General features: G+C 45.1%; 1 protein-coding gene across 1 annotated transcript in view; it reads left to right on the forward strand.

Moving 5' to 3' along the window:
• LOC144144769 (Na(+)/dicarboxylate cotransporter 3-like) overlaps positions 1–16,608 on the forward strand; it is a 41,525-nt gene that overhangs the window by 20,376 nt on the left and 4,541 nt on the right. The window contains exons 6-9 of the mRNA XM_077676277.1: positions 9,746–9,853; positions 11,600–11,777; positions 13,184–13,345; positions 16,012–16,149. Coding sequence (XP_077532403.1) covers positions 9,746–9,853; positions 11,600–11,777; positions 13,184–13,345; positions 16,012–16,149 — 586 coding nt within the window. The remainder of the gene's footprint in view (positions 1–9,745; positions 9,854–11,599; positions 11,778–13,183; positions 13,346–16,011; positions 16,150–16,608) is intronic.

Raw genomic sequence — 16,608 nt, forward strand, 5'->3', positions numbered from 1 at the left:
CCAATTTTGAGCCCGTTGGCTTGGATATGCAGCAGCCAATTCGGTAAGGATGGCGGCTTGACTCACATTATCGAATGCCTTTCGCATGTCGATGGCTAGAACATAGTCCGGGTTACCGGCACGCGATTTACGGTTAATGACTCTGCGAAGGAGCCAAAGGCAGTCGTGGGTGCTGAGATTCGGACGAAAGCCAGTTTGGGATGGATGAAACCAGGGCTGTACGTACTCAAGATAGTGTTGCATTCTGTTGTTGATTAGTCTTTCGGTGAGTTTACACAGAGTTGGGGTGAGGGAGATGGGGCGCAGGTTAGAGAGCTGAGCCGGATCCTTGTTGGGTTTGGGAATAGGGCTAACCAAGGTCAACTTGAGCGTGTCGGGAACCGTCCCTGTGGCCCAGTGGTCATTAATGATCTCAAGGAGTACCAGCTGGGTGTTCTCGTCCAGGTTACGGAGGTGCTGCCATGTTAGACCATCATGGCCAGGCGCAGAATGGAGTTTGCCTTGGTGAAGAGCGGCCTGAAGTTCAGGAAGAGTGAAAGGGCTGTCTAGGTCCTCTTCAGGGGATGGAATTATATTAGCAGGAAGGGGGGGGGTGCGGATTCAAGGAGGCGTGTGGGAAGAATGTGGAGATGAGGTTATGTTCCACGATGTCAGGCGGATTTTGTAGGGTGAGTGTGGCGAAGAGCGTAGAGCGACGTTTGCCTTTACCGGAGAGACCTCGGTAAACCCTCCATAGTTTGCTGAGGCCACGGTCCCGGCCGAGGTCGGAACAGAGATTATGCCAGCTTTCATTAGCGAGAGAGCGTTGATACTCGCGTATGAGCTTGTATTGGTGCCGGATTTTGAGGAGATCTTTGTGCCTTTTACCATTTTTAAGGTACCGAGTAGTGAGGGTATGGGCACCCTTCCACAAGTTGGCAAGATGCGCGTCAAGAGAAGCCGTTGTTGCGTCACATTCTATAACTTCACCATATACCAGTTGCAAAACTCCGCTTCAGAATCCGTACGGTCTCTCTGCTGCGTGGAAGCTAAGGGGCAAGTCGACGCACGCGGCACCTAGGAAAGAAAAACTGAACATCGCTGAACTATTATTATTCAGATTTTTTTTTGTAAAACAAAGATTGCTTTTTAAATAAGAATACAATAATTAGGTAAAATTTGAGTTTTTACGGCTGTTTTGATGACTTACGGCAGCAGCCGCAAGAACTTGAGTACTACTTCAAAGTTCTGCCGACAGACGACAGGCTAGTCAACATGCCCCGTGCTTGCCCCGGTGCCGGCGGCGCTAGGGGCCAACCAAAGGCCGGCTTTTGATACATGGGGCCTATGGGGAGTATCGCAACTGTATATATTGAGTAACTCTGGCGTTGACCCCCTGACGATGTTTAACGTGCACCCAAATGTCTTATATACGGGTGTTTTTGCTTTTCGCCTCCTTCAGAAAAGCAGCCACCATAGCCGGGAATTGAACCCGCGACCTCGCGCTCAAACGCTTTAGCCACTGAGCCACCGCGGTGGGTCATACCCGCATTCATACTATGCCGTATGGTATACGTGAAACCTTCACTCCCAAATGATCGCACCGAAGCTATATTCAAACAGCTAGAATCGTTTTCTCAAGCTCAGGCACCTTTTTACGCTTCTTGGTTTTGATAAAGACACGCCTGTGACTAGTAAATTCATGTTCCCAATAATAAAACTAATTGTAAAGTGCTGTAGGGAAAACTACGAAGCGAAGAAATCATCAGTGGACATACTGATTGAGGTTAAAAACAAACAAAAATCGGCAAGCCTTCTTAAACTAACAAGCCTAGGTGACCTCCAAATCACCATCATACCTCACCGAACCCTGAACAGGTGCCAGGGCGCCATATCAAAGAGAGGCCTAACCGTTGAAAGAAACTTAATTTGATTTCCTTGAAGGTGGGCGGGAGCAGGGAGCAACTGCTGTTAAGTGTATGCTCATCAGGCGGGATAACAAATAAATTAAAACCTAGCATCTCACTCTAACATTTGGCCTCAGCACACTTCCTGAGTCGGTAAAAGCAGGTTTCATGCACTTCCGCACAGAGCCGTACCTACCAAACCTGCGCCGCTGTTTTAAATGTCAACGGTTTGGGCATGGTTCCAAGTCCTGTCGTGGAAACCTTACTTGCGCAAAATGTTGCGGCCATGATAATCAGACAGAAAACTGTCAGAGAACACATGTGAGGTGCTGCAATTGTGATGGACCTCATCCAGCCTATTTTAGGTCAGGCAAATTTTTGCATGACCTAAAATAGGCTGATGAAAAAGCAATCATCAACATAAAAGTTTCTCAAAACATCTCATACGCACAAGCGCGGAAATTACATGCGATGCTTCCGTCTCGAAGTTATGTCGACCCAGCTGGCCGGGGGCACGAGCGGCGTCTAGTAGAGCCCTGAATCTGCTGCCACAATTGCCGCACCACGTCCAACACCTGTTAGGCACGCGTATGGGGCAGAATACTCCTCGTGGTGGCCGTCTTGGCCTCTCGAGTCCCGGTTGTACGCGTCGTACACAAGGCCAAACTTGTCCATCACAGCGTCCAAGGGACACCAATTCTCTCACCCCCAGGAGGCCAGACTGGGGCATGAATTTCACTATAACACCAAACGAGCGACGTGGCCCTGCTGGCCGTGGAAAAAAGCCTCTTCCCCAAATTACTGGTACCAAAGCTGACCCAGCCTATTCTAGGTCGTGCAAAATATTCAGGTGAAATCATCGACATGAAAGTTTCTCAAATTATTTCATTCCCACAAGCGCGGAAACGATATGCAATGCTTCCGTTAGGAAGTTATGTTGACGCAGCTCATAAAATAGCGCACACATTAAGTCATACGCACCAAGGCAGAAATCTATAGCTGTAATGGCAGTAGAAAACATAGTTCAATGGAATTGTAGTGGCTTCATGAAGAATCTAGATGATGTGTATGAAATTCTTCACAAAAACCAATCAAGCATTGTCTGCCTCCAGGAGACACATCTCAATTCCAAACATACCAATTTCCTTAAACAGTACACTCTTTTCGGGAAAGAAAGAGATAGTTCAGTGAACTCTTCACGTGGAGCAGCCATTGTTACACAAAAATCTACTTTCCAGAGCCTTCAGTTACTAAACTGAAAGCGGTTGCGTTACTTGTAAACATTTTGAATAAGCTGATCACATTCTGAGGGAGCAGCGCAAACTAGACAGGACAAAGGGTTGGACACAACATGAGCGCTGACTAACAACTGAAGTTTTTATTAGAAATTGGAAGAACATATAAAGATGATCACAGTATGCTCTTTGTACATTCTACCAGACCAGTGTTTATATACTTCTAAATTTGAATCCCTAATAGATACATTTCTTGAGCCATTCATTTTGGTAGGCAACCTAAGTGCTCATAACAAGCTTTGGGGCTCTGAGGGAGCCTATGCTCGGGGTCGTTTGTTTGAAAATTACCTCGTGTCATCTGGGGCTTGTTTATTTAACCAAAAAAGCCAACGTATTATAATATTGCTGGGAATTCGTTCAGGCATTCTTTTGCCATTGATCGAGTGGGTGGTTGACACCAACCCTTACCGAAGTGACCATTATCCAGTACTCTTAAACGCATACATAAAGACCTCAATGCTTCCATTTCAATAAAAAGATTCAAAGAAAATGGGACTGACTGGAACAAATTTCAGGAGAGGTCACAACTGATGTATGCTTCAATATGCCACTTAGGCATTGATGAAGCTTGTGACTTCATCACAGCACACATCATGGATGCTGCTGAATACTCCATTCCACAGTACTTGGGTAACACACGTTACATGAGAAAGCACTGGTATTATTAGGAGTGCAGACGGGCATGACAGATTCAGAACAAGGTCTGGGGTGTCTTTCAAAGATATCCAACTGCACAAAACGTTATTATTTTGGGCGGGCTAAACCAGAGGGAAAGCGGGTTTGTCGAAACGCTCAAAGGGAAAGCTGTGGGTGTTTTGTAAATTCAATAAATTTACATACAGACACATGGAAGGTCTGGAACAGAATTAGGATCTAAATTCAGAAAAAAACCTTCAAACTACCATTAGTCAGTACCCCAGGTGACACCATTGAGGATCAAGTGAATGCACGAGCCCAACACTTTGCATAAGTCTCAAGCTCTGCTCACTAAACCCACACCGTCCTAAAACACAAAAAAAGCCCTAGAGAGAAACCTGATTCCTGACAATAAACAATCCGATGAGTCATACAGCTCTAAACTCTCCCTACGAGAACTGTTGTTTGCTTTGGACACATGTAAGTCTTCTCCGTCTGGGGCAGATATTACTTATGTTATGATCCAATACCTGCACCCAGACACCCTCGAAACACTCTTTTACCTATATAACAAAATTTGGCAGCCGGGATACTTTCCTAGGCTTTCGGGGAAGCGATTGTAATTGCCATACTGAACTGTGACTGCCAGACATACCGGTGAAAATTGAACACAAGTTTCTTGTTCTGCTGCATCGAAAATTCGCTTTCATCCCAACCATAAAACAACTGAAAATGAAATGTATGAAAATAATGAATGTGCTAAAAGTAATTTCCCATTACACGTATGGAGAGGGCAAAGCATGCCTTTTGAGACTTTTTAATAGTCTAGTAAGATGTCGTTGAGGCTTTGGTCGTGTGTTGTGCAACTCGGTACCAAAATAACGGCATTAAAAATATCAGACCCAGTGCTACACCTGTCAGAGCACCGGTCCACATACTAACCGGAAAGCACCGGACGCAAGTCCGGTGCTTTCGGACGAGCTTTGCGCAGAGCTTGTACGTGGAGTGTCATCACTGGAGCTCGGAACGTTGGCGAACTGGTTTATGTAGGCTTTTAAAGTCACCTAGATTAAAAATATACCATGTGGTAATATTTTCAATGGCATGTCTGCTAAAACGTGTTTTAAAGCCATTCGTCAATCTTTAAAGCTTTCTCATTTCAAGTCTGCCTGCAAGTGGAACAATTAGGGATATCGTTTCAAGAAACTTACAAAACCGGTATTGGAGATATTGTTGCCCTTTTGGACTGGCCCTCAGTTGCTTGTGATATGTCCTTTGAAAATTTTAGCAAAAAGAATGCGCCCAGAAAAGTGATTCTACAACATTTTTTGTATTTACGGGACAAGTACACATACAATTGCTTTTACACAGATGCCTCGATGTCGGTTTCCGCTGTGTCATGCGCCGCTCACGGGCCGAACTTTAACAGCACAAGAACAATGAAGACTGACACCAGCATTTTTTACGGTGTAAGCACATGAAATGTTACTTGCAGTAACACACATTATCAAAACCCACATTATCAAATTTTTTAGACTGTGAGAGTTGACACAGAGTGATGACAAAGAGAACTAGTAGAAACATGGTTCTAAATATTCTCAGCAAATCGATATTGTTGGCCTATTCTGGCAACATCCAAATAATTTGCTGGGTGCCTGGACACAGTGACATTATGGGGGAAATTGCTGTATATTGAATGGTAAGGCCGCACTCCGAAGTGGCATAGACATATGGAAGGTCCCATACGAGGAAATGAAGCCACTTCTACAAACGAAACTCCGGCAACAATGGCAACGGAAATGGGACGAGCAAATGTTTAACAAATTATATTTAATTAAACCGCAGTTGGGTCGATATACTACAGAAAAAAACATTTACCGAAATATCCATGTGCATACTGGGGATTGGCCATACGTATGGTACTCATTCTTTTCTATTAAAAAGCACGGAACCACCAGTATGCAACAGGTGTGGAGGAGGGCTCTCAGTTCTCCATATATAATTGAATATTCAGAATTAAAGATGCAAGACACCATCACTATCCCGAGATTTATAGATATGCCATACCCCTTTCCCGTCCATATTTTTAGCAGATGAACCTATGTTTAACACGAATTGCCTTTTAGCTTACATTCAAGATATCGGATTTTTAAAACTTCTTACCTAACACGCGTAATCACAACTTTGTATATACCAGGATCTTTACACTTTTGACAACGTTTTAGACTTAGGGCCTTTTACACCCCATACAAATGATTTATTTTTATCCTCCTCAAGCCCTTCCAAAGTGTATTTTACTGAGTGAAAGATGACACACACTGACATGGCGCTCTTTGGCCTCGATACCCTTGTTCCATAAACACATGCATACATGAATAACACCACGGCTCACTGACTGAGCCACCCGCACGGTTAACAGCACTGGAGGAAGCAAAACCTCTGCAGCAGCGCTTGTCTCGAACAAAACAAAACGACAGAAAGCACATTACACCATGACGGGGATGTTAACTCATGGTACATCGGGATCGATGTACTCACGGCATCGGGATTTTGTTCTGAATGGAATGGCCATGTGTGTAGGTGTGTATAGTTTATTTTTTTTTTGTTCCCTGAAGTGTTGCATTTGTAATCACTGCTCTGTATTTTAACCACTCCTGCTATAGCCCTTAAAGGGCTGCAGTATGTGAAAATAAAATAAATAAAAATAAATAAATAAATAAAAAATAAATACATCTCTATATTCAGCTGAAAAGTAACCAAACGGTGGAAACAACCAACACATTTAGTAAAACACCAGGTAATATGACGCGGTGACGTTTAAGAGGTAAAACAGCTCAGCGGATGAGCTGCGCCTAATCACGAATAAAGCGAAGCATGCCAGGGTTGACTCACCCATGCCTGCCAAATCTCTCGTACCTTCAAACAGTGCTGTAACTTGTCGTGGCCACCATGGCCTGGTCCTAAGCCTCGTCACATTCATTCCCCCACATGAAAATCTCAACTTCGTACGTCGTTAGCACTGGTATTATTTACAGTACAAAATCATAAAAAAACTCTACGGCTTTACCGGCTTATCGACGCTCCGCTTCTACTTGGCTTCTACGTCAATAAGGCGAAATAGTTTTCTGTAGGTGCCCGCTGATGCCAAAGGCAATAAAATCACCGCGGCCAGAAGTTGCACGCACTCAACAAAAGCGGCCGTGGCAAACGATGATAAAAACTGCGGTGGTAGTTATTGCGCGCGCTTACCTTGGTCATTACCCAAAATAACAGCAGCTATTTAAAGGGACACTGAAGTGATATGTAAACATTGCGGGATTACTTGCGCAAATTGTAGTCCGGAGTCCCCAGGCCATGTTACGACCACTCTGGGCGCGTTTACGCGATTTTATTTAGTAGAAAAATTAATTCGAAAATGCTGTCCTCCTCTCTTTACGCTCGCCCATTTTCTGCGGTGTTTTCGTGTGACGTCGTGAGGAGCCGAGCTCGCAATTGGCTGCGCTACTGCACGGCTCCCCGGCCTTCAGACAGAGTCAGTCGGCCCAGCGTTTCGTCCGCCGGCCGCCGACGGGTCGTCGCAATTCGTTCGCTCAGCTGAAACGAAGCCAGGACACGTTTGTGAATGGAAGAATGGGCCTTTCTTTACTTGGTTAGTTTGTACACTGTATCTAGCTCCAAGTCAAGGTCGCTTCACACAAGCGCTGCACAAGCGCACATGCGACGCTTCGCTGACTGGTACGCCAGTAGAAAAAAATAAGGCCTCTTGAAGGCGGGAGAAGAGTCAGCGAGGTCAATATAGGTACTAAGGAAATAAAATCAACTGATATTTTTACCGTACAGCGTAAAAATAGGGTGCGGAAAGCACTTTTTTGCGCTGGGCGAACAAGCACAGCAGTCAGGAGCACGACTACGCATCTGCGAACGCTTTTCCGTCTACGAAATGCAATTGCTAGACGTGAGCTATTGTGGAAACTCGGGGGACGCTTACTGCACGAGCGCAATACAACAAATAGTCACCTAAGCTGCTTGAAATGCCAAAACTAAATAAAAGTGTAAACTTGTTGACAATATATACCTTATATTACCAAGGTCCGTGGGAGCCCGGCCCGTGGCCGAATGGTCTGGGTAGCTAGCTGTATTGCCGCAAGTGTTTTGCAAGTCACGAGTTGGAGTCCACGCGGGTACGTGCTTTTTTTTTTTTTGTAATTAACTTTTTTGTTATCTGCCGATGTTTTCTACATTGAGTTCACCTTTTCTTGGGCCGCAACGTTCATGGTTCCACGAACTAGTTCACAGAACGCGCGCAGGCTGGCACTGGCGCGCTAGCGAGTTCTCGTTGGCGTGCTGTTGCCATAAGCACCGACTGCTTGCGGGCAGTGGGCACAGGCCAGAATGAACAGACCCTTGGCCTGGTGCGATCACGCTTTTTACGGTACAGGCATGAGTGAGGCAAGCTCCAAATATGGGGGAAAAGCGCATGACATTTGGGCGTCTGCGGGTACGCGGAGGGCGTCCATGCACTGCGTAGGCCTCGGGTAGTGAATGCTACGATTCCAAGCCGTCCTGGGAGGCTTATCTTTATGCATTTTTACAGCTGACAACATGGCAGAAGCGCGGTACGATTATTACTGAGTTATTGAGAATGCCCATCCAACAACGCCACCGGTTGTGTTTTACAGAACCGAAACCGAAACCGAACCTTGTTTGGTTGCTCACCTTGGGAATCGTCCAATCACGATGCCCGCTCCTCCCAACGTCACAGCTTTAGTTGGTGCGGCCGCCGCAAACCGCGCATGGTAGTTTTTCTTCTTTCGCGCTTTGTAAAATAATTACCGATTTGTCAACCGGATAAACGATGAAAAGTGTGCTAATTTGAGCCAGTCTACGCAGTGCAAGCAAAAACGGGAGCTTGACAAATTCACTTCAGTGTCCCTTTAAGACGTCGACCCAAGAAAGGCGAAAACGGCGAACAAGCGTGACGTTTATTGTTTGAAAAGGCGATCAGCATCACCAAGCATTATCATGTGACCATCCTGTTGCCTTCAATCATCACTCCCAACTGATATCATCATTCTGCCATCACTCTCTCTTGCGCCATCGCGCTTGGGCTTCATCACTCTTGTCATGGGTCTCGCCTCATTATCTGTTCTTCCCTTTCTCCTTCCTGTACTCTGAAGTTATGTTTTAATCCGTGCGAGAGATTTAGGGCAAGGCGGCTTCCCACTGAAAAAGAGATGCTTTTTCTAAATGCGTTGGTGCGAGGCCCAGCATAGTAAAACAGCTCGTATATCGTTGCTTCTCAGTAAGACCGGACGTTTTGCGTATCATGGTGTTGTATTTGCGCCTGTTTCACTGCATTTTAGTCTTTATCCGATTTGCCATTTTAGGGAAATTGAGGTTTTGGTAAAATATTAGAGGTAAGCATTATAACAAAATATGAGAGGCCGCTGTTTTTATGTAAAATTTTTCAAACGGTTTCCTAATATAAGTCTTTAGTAAAGAAATCATGTTAAGAAAATTAGGGGGCAGAAAATGTTCTCGTGCAGAGCAGGGATTAGCGGTTGCACACCAATTGGAAAGGCCTTCGTCTTGGGAGTAGACAAGTGACCTGCTGCTGCTGCTGCCTATGATGATTATAATTTTGTGTATAACAGAAAGAATCACGCATAAAAGTTACTTATTATTTCCAAATGCACCTCTAGTACTAAGAGACAAGTGAGGTATTAGTTAGCCGAAATAAAGACTACCACCGAAATGATTAGTTCCGTACGCACTGTTTTCTTCGATATGTAATAGAAAATCAGTGTAAATAAATGTCTTCCCTGTCCCAAAAGCAGGCCAGAGAACCGATAAACAATTTAAAACACATGAATTTTATTTGAAATATATTCTTTTGAAGGACCGCATTTTTGCCACGACGATGCGCAGGTTTGCTGAGGCCACGGTCCTGTTCATGACAGTGGTCATGATGCTCTTGATACTCACTATGGACGAGCAGAGCTTCACAGGGTGGGCAAGCTACCTTCCGGAACCGCGGTGAGCAGAGCTCAGTCTTCCTTACGCCTCACCTCCCACTATTTATGCAAGCCAATCACGTCTGTTAAATGCGCAGCTCTTTTTGCAAATATTCGTATGGTTTTTCGGGGTATTTCGGTCCGTCTCACCGTTGGTCGTTTATATCTAACCGAATAATGTGGCCATTCACAGCGACAACATTGCACGTAATTAATCAGCGCCGTTACATACTATAGGCCAGTGTCCTCTCCGCCAGATAATTTTAGTGGTTTTCATCAGCGATGCCGCCAAAAAATGTCACGTGCGCACACACGGTCTGGCGCACGAAAGAGAGAGAGAATAAACTTTATTTAATGACAGGAGTCAAGCACGAGGAACAGAATCTCGGCAGTGGAGGCAAAGTTGAACACGCAATAAAAAGGGATCGAACGTTGGTCAGGGCCTCGTGGCACTCTGAAGTGGCATTCGGAATTTCGCAGTGTGACGAGAACATGGTAAGCTGCTTTCTTTGCACATCTATTCACTGTCTGTTCCTCTCACTAAACTACAATGTTGATGAGCATGTTCGGTTACTGGAACTGTTCGGCACAATTTGGCGTTACCTTGGTAAACGTGGTATGAAATGAAATATGAAGTGCTGGTTATGGCATATAGGCGCGACGGAGGAACATGTGTTAGTATGAAAATATGAAAGCTGTTGCTTTTCAGAAGGGAGGCAGTTATACTGTCGTCAATAAATGAAACGCATGTCTGGTGGAATAATCTTCAGAGAGGATGGATGTAGAAAAGCACTCCCCCTACAGGGGCGGGGTGTTCTTGAAAGATACACAAACCAGAAAAAAGTCCGAGGAGGAATCGCCCCATCACTGTTGAATTCTTGTAGCACTGCAGAGGTGCGGAGGTTAGTCGGAAACCAAGAAAGCTCAGACACACCTTTTGCAGGAGTCACACGGAAGGTCTTGTAGTTGTGCAACACTGCGTGCCTCCTAGGGAGAGATGGTTGCAAGAGGCCGACGTTGGGCGGGGAAAAATGAAAAAAAAATAATGTTCCCTACAAAAATAAAAACAATGATTTTGAGGTTGTGTAAATCAGCAGAAGTGATGGCGCGTTTTTCTCAGCAGCCACCGCAGGATGCACAGCTAGATGCACTCGCCTTATTATGGTGCTGGAAGACACCTGGACGATTCTTACTAACATAACAATTACGTTTTCAGCCTCTAGAAGGTGATTGACAGATCACTGGTGAATATATCTCTACCGACTGAATGTGCAGTGTCAGAGAGCAGTACTGCTTCTTCCACCCCACCAGACTTCCAGAAACTACAGCCATGAACGTGACGAAGTGCTTATTTCAAATTTCAACAAAGCGTGTCGGCTTAAGCTGATTTTTTCTCTAACAGTTAATCCGTGAATCGGAATAAAAGCGTCGCACTACGTACTTGGCCTACACTTCTAAAATGCTTACGTCATAACATGCCAGAAAGGCACAACATACTCTATTAATCTTTTCACCAAATGTTGGGGAGCAGGTCTGTCACCTAACCTGTAGCGAAGCTATAGCGTGTATTACAGCTATCAGCCGGCACCTAAGCACTGTATAGTTGCATGCGGTTTGCAAACAATTCGGTGGCAACCGCGTCATTTGCCAAGATGTTCCCGATGCCTATAAATTAAATAAAAAAAAAACTTTAAGCCATTTTTGTTTGAATTATCAACCTGCCAAGAGAGACCGGTTGTACAAACTGGAGCTTGTCGTCCAAATGCAGGTTCATCCGGGCATCTGTGCCCATGCTGCTGGTGTCTCTCGTGATGTTCGTGATTCCACGAGACCCAGACATGGAAGACACGGTGTCTATCCTGACCTGGGAAGAGGTGAACAAGCGCGTCTCCTGGGCTACCATTCTCATCATCTCCGGTGGCATGAGCCTCGCCGAGGGGTCAAAGGTGACAGCGTCGTGTGTTCCTGCAGCTATCGCGCATTGCCTAAAGAACAAATCATTTGCAAGAGTAACTGCCGAGCGCAAGTGAATCTATCTCACTTGGAGCATCTGCCACCAGCGCTGTTATGTGTAACCCAAAACAAAAGTGTTGAACTACATATTTAGTTACCTGCTTTGATCATTATATCAAGCTGCTGTACTAAAGAAAAGTTTTGGAAATTGATTACGGTGGTTAGCTGTCAGCGATCTTTTCTATCTAAACATCCCCAGACGACATTTCAAATTATGCTTTCCGGGAAGATAATGCCTGTGGAACCAGAGCGGGTTGAAGGCCTTTGAATCGACTTTCAGTTGACTCGAAAGACTCATTTGGGCTACTACACGGCGTTTTGTAAAGGCATTTGTTTGAAATGTCAGTTTTGTCAAATGAACACCGCAGCCGACCTTCGAGAATCTCAAAGGCCTATGGAACGCGAACGTTCGTACTCTCGCACGCAGTTTCTGCATACTATAATTTCAAAAATAATTATGTATGATTGAAACTTGGTTTTAAAGCACGGTTTCAATAAGTTTTTGTTTGTTTTGTTAAGTGTCACGATGTCTAAGATTACAAAGTGACTTGGTACTCTCAATTGACACTGGGGCTCAAAAAAAAGAAAAACAAAAAAATCGCCTTATTTTGTGCAAAATTTTCTCGTGTAGGTAGGTTACAATAAATTTTACTGCTCACAAACGTGGGTTTTGGGATGGCAATAAAATTGTTTTGCCAAGTTATGAGAACGCAACTGGCCATCAGTGGCGACATAAAAACATGACAGTTGAATGAAAAGCTTCCAAATGCCTTTGACAATTGTTGTGGATATTGGTGGCACTGCCTCCAGTCTGACTTGCATTTCAAATTTCATAGGCCATTCGGCTCAAATGTCCTTTCGAACGCTCCTGTAGCCGGGTATGAAACTGTTATTTCCAATTGTAGCGTGAAAACACAGAGCAAGGAGGGGCGCGGTGTTGTAATGCTGGTGATGCCGACAGTATAGGATGGTTCCTGTCATGGATCCCTTCGTTGTGCCCATAATAGGAAACCATGCAATGCACGGCAAATCATGAGGTATATAGTTGATAAAACTACGTATTTTTATCTCAAGACTTCATAATTATAACTTGATAGCTACGTCTCAGTCACGGAGGAATGGGATTTTTCTCCTCAGTGTTCTCGCTAGTGTCGAGCTCACCATGCGGACGACGGCGATACGGCATGCCGAAGCTGCGTTCACGATCATTCGGCTTACCAAGAAGGGAGTAGTTTTTGTGCTCCACGCAAACCTGTGGTAGCCCCATACAACGAAAGTCTAGGCAGCGGCAAGTTTCGCACTGGAACCTAACTGTCTGCACCCATTTGCTACCTTTCAGGCGAATGGCCTGGACAAAACGCTGGGGAACATGCTCGCCGTGCTCAAGCCCATCCCGCGGCTGTTGGTGGTGTCGCTGCTCTGCCTCATCGCGTCCTTCGCGACCGAGCTCGCCAGCAACTCAGCGGTCAGCTCGATCCTGGTTCCGGTGGTCATCGAGGTGGTACGCTGCCACGAACTTGTTACTTCGTTGGGGGGACTGAACGTGCCTCGAAAAAATCTTAGTGTGTCTTTTTTACGTAACCATGCCACCATTATTACAGTGAGAAAACCGATAGCCGTAACAGGAAATATGTATGCGAAACCATAAATATGGTCCTGATTACCAAGCGAATATGTTTAGTTTTATTGGATTGCACACATTCACGAAACGAAGCGCTATTTTAGCGGGAAAAGTGCGTAAGAGCTCAGGAACGTGCTGCGTCTTGCCGGTCGGCGGTGCACACGTGGTTGACGGTAAGAGCACTTTTGTCGTCTTTCCGGGTTTCCGCGGTGGCTGCGATGCACCCTCTCCCTGCGCCGAGTGCCGAAGCCATACCCTCTCCACCCTTTCATTCAGTTTTGTGCGCCTTTTCTCCCTACCAAGTTTCATCTGCATGAGCATTTTTAGGCTGAAATCGATCATCCCTTCCCAAAACAGAAAGTTGGCACTGTCGTTTCTCTCGTACAATGTACGGACAACAAATGCTCCGACACACCCTGCCCTCTCTTTTGAATAAATTGTTGTCAAAGGGTGTACTTCCCAAAATATGTTCACTGGTTGATTAATAAATGCATTATTTATCTCTTTTCAATTGTAATGTTGGGTTTACATATTTTCCTTTCTTTCTCTCTTGTTGAGCATACCTGTGTGCAGGTTTTTTCCTGTTAGTTTTATGATGTGTTGTTCCGGCTTTGTTTTTATGCTTTGTTTGTGAAGTCATCAGAGGCTGTATTGTTTTTGTAATACGTAAGATAATAATGTCATATACACTCCGTGCGTTTTCGATATATGCCTTGTACAGGGGGGCTCGGGCGTCCGTCAAGTGTTTGTTTTTTCACTTATTGCCCGGGCCTAGCCGCATCGTTCTTTTTGACGATGTAAATAAAACTCACATTGACTTTGATCCAGTAAATATAGCTACACGGCAAGCTGAGAAAAGGCAGGGATGTGTGCTACTTTCGCACAATATTCGGGCGTTGGCTCATTTTGATACAGGACGGCTCATATTGCGCCTGAAAAAATACCTTCCCTACTATGTATGTGTGTTCAAAAGTGAAGTAGACTTTAAGGGGAGCGTTGACAGCGTGGTGTTTGTAAGCTGGTTTTACCGCATTGCGTGTTGCTCAGTGAAGCACGACCATCAAAACAGGAAGGATTATCACAGAAAGTGGCCCTAACTTCTGTGTTAACGAAAGTATCCCCTAACAGATTATATAAAAATTAGCCGCTAAGACGTCTTTACCAGAATACCAAGCTTCATTAAATTTACTTGTCATAATTGGTTTGCTGAATGTGAAGTTGTGAATCCTACAGAATTGCTTTACAAAAAGGCTGTAACTCTTCTATATTGAGACTTTCCCAGAACAAAATTACACTACAAACAGCCGCTAAAACGGCTATAATATTATACACCACAGCTTCGCTGGTCCTCCTTCTTCACAAAGTTTGAGGGAACTGAGTTTTTTCAATACGCCCGGTTAAAAAGCGAGAAAATTGAGGGTTGATTTCCAGTTCGAATGAGCTGGTAAGAAGGCCAACGCGATGACGGGTAAATCGCAACGCGAGCATAGCAGCGCCTCCGCATTCTCATACACACACGCGCGGGTACGCGCACGCGCACGCAGGCACGCACGCACGCGCATTATTTTTGGGACTAAGGAGGTGCGGCTTATCCCAGGTGTAAGGCGTAGCTCATCAGGACAGAGGTATGATGTCTAATGCTTTCAATTAACCGACCCATTCTTAGATATAATCAGGCGCCATAGGTCGCCATGTAATTACCAAAAGCTGCACAAAGGAACAGCGCACAAGGCACCTGCCACAGTCTCTGAACGTGCAAGTGTAAAGAAATAACTTACAGAGGGAATAGCAGGTTTACCATGCTTAAGGTAATTGGGAATAAAACATACACATCATGCCTTGTAGCCACTCCGATGGGCCTTGTGCGTATCAGTTACCCTCTAAACGTTTCCGGCTGAGCGTAATGGCGCGGCCTAATAGTGGTCGCTTGTTGTAGTTGTCAGTCTATATTAGATTTATTTCCCAGTCTCCACTCCATGTTAGTGGAGACTGCCAACCCACGATGACAAATTTGGGTTGCCAGTCTCCAAAGCTAGGTCACCATACCAGGCCACCCAAAATGGCATAGTACTCGTGTAAAAACAGCTCCTGCATTGCGCAAGGCCGCTTCCTCGGGTAGACGGTACGAGTATTTATAAGTTGGTGTTCTGGGTCGGGTTTCCAGTCATGGCTGTATCTTCAAAATGTTTGCTAATTTTTATCGGTACCGCCTTCTACTCGGATTCGCTCAAGTGTTTTCCAGACCCGCTCTGCTACAACAGGCAATGCGGACTCTGCCAGCGATACTAGCAGAACTGCCTGGAAATGGTAACTCCGTATGAATTTTTGTGTCGTTACTTTGTTTTTACACTGGAAGTACCCTGAGGCATGCAGGTTGTTTTTGTGGCGGCCCCCGTATTGCTGCATTTGATCTAAATTATTGAACTTATTCCAGGCTTGTCGTTTCGGCACATGCATTGACATATTTTGTGTCATTGAATTCAGTACAAGCTTTCTTATTGTGTTTACACGTATAGCCTACTCTACATGTGCTCGAACTTGTGCAGGCGTTGCTGATGAACGTCCACCCGCTGTATTACGCCATACCGGTAACCGTCTGCTGCTCCTTCGCCTTCATGTTGCCTGCTGCCACACCCGTCAACGCCATCGTCTACCAGCTAGGACGCATGACACCGCTGGATATGGTATACAAGCACGCGCACATCTCCTCCTTGACTTTGATCTACCAGCTCAGTCAGGATGAAAGCCATGCGCAGGAATCCCCCCGTGCATGACCCAGCCCAGGAAGGCACAATATTTGTTACTTAGGGAATGAATCAGAAGGAGGGGATAATAATGTCTAACCATAATCGCAGCACAAACAAATGTGCAGATGGGGATCAGTCTATCATGAACCAACAAAATCGAATTCAGCCATCAATCAGAGTGAGCCCACGCAACACAGCGACGTTCCATTTCCTCAACTGCGCATAAGCCGTCTTTCTTGCTTGGTGAAAGCACAAATTTAAACGGGGATAGGCTGAACAGTTTGCCTAGTGCAACCTGAAGCATACGGAACCAATTTCACTTAATAAGGCAGAAAGTATAGGTATTGATTGGGAATTTCTTTACCCAAAAATCTTCAAGTTAAGGAAGCATACAGG

This window comes from Haemaphysalis longicornis, unplaced genomic scaffold, assembly GCF_048455015.1.
Source record: "Haemaphysalis longicornis isolate Haplotype H1 unplaced genomic scaffold, Haemaphysalis longicornis Haplotype H1 scaffold_7, whole genome shotgun sequence".
In the NCBI taxonomy this organism is placed as follows: Eukaryota; Metazoa; Arthropoda; class Arachnida; order Ixodida; family Ixodidae; genus Haemaphysalis; species Haemaphysalis longicornis.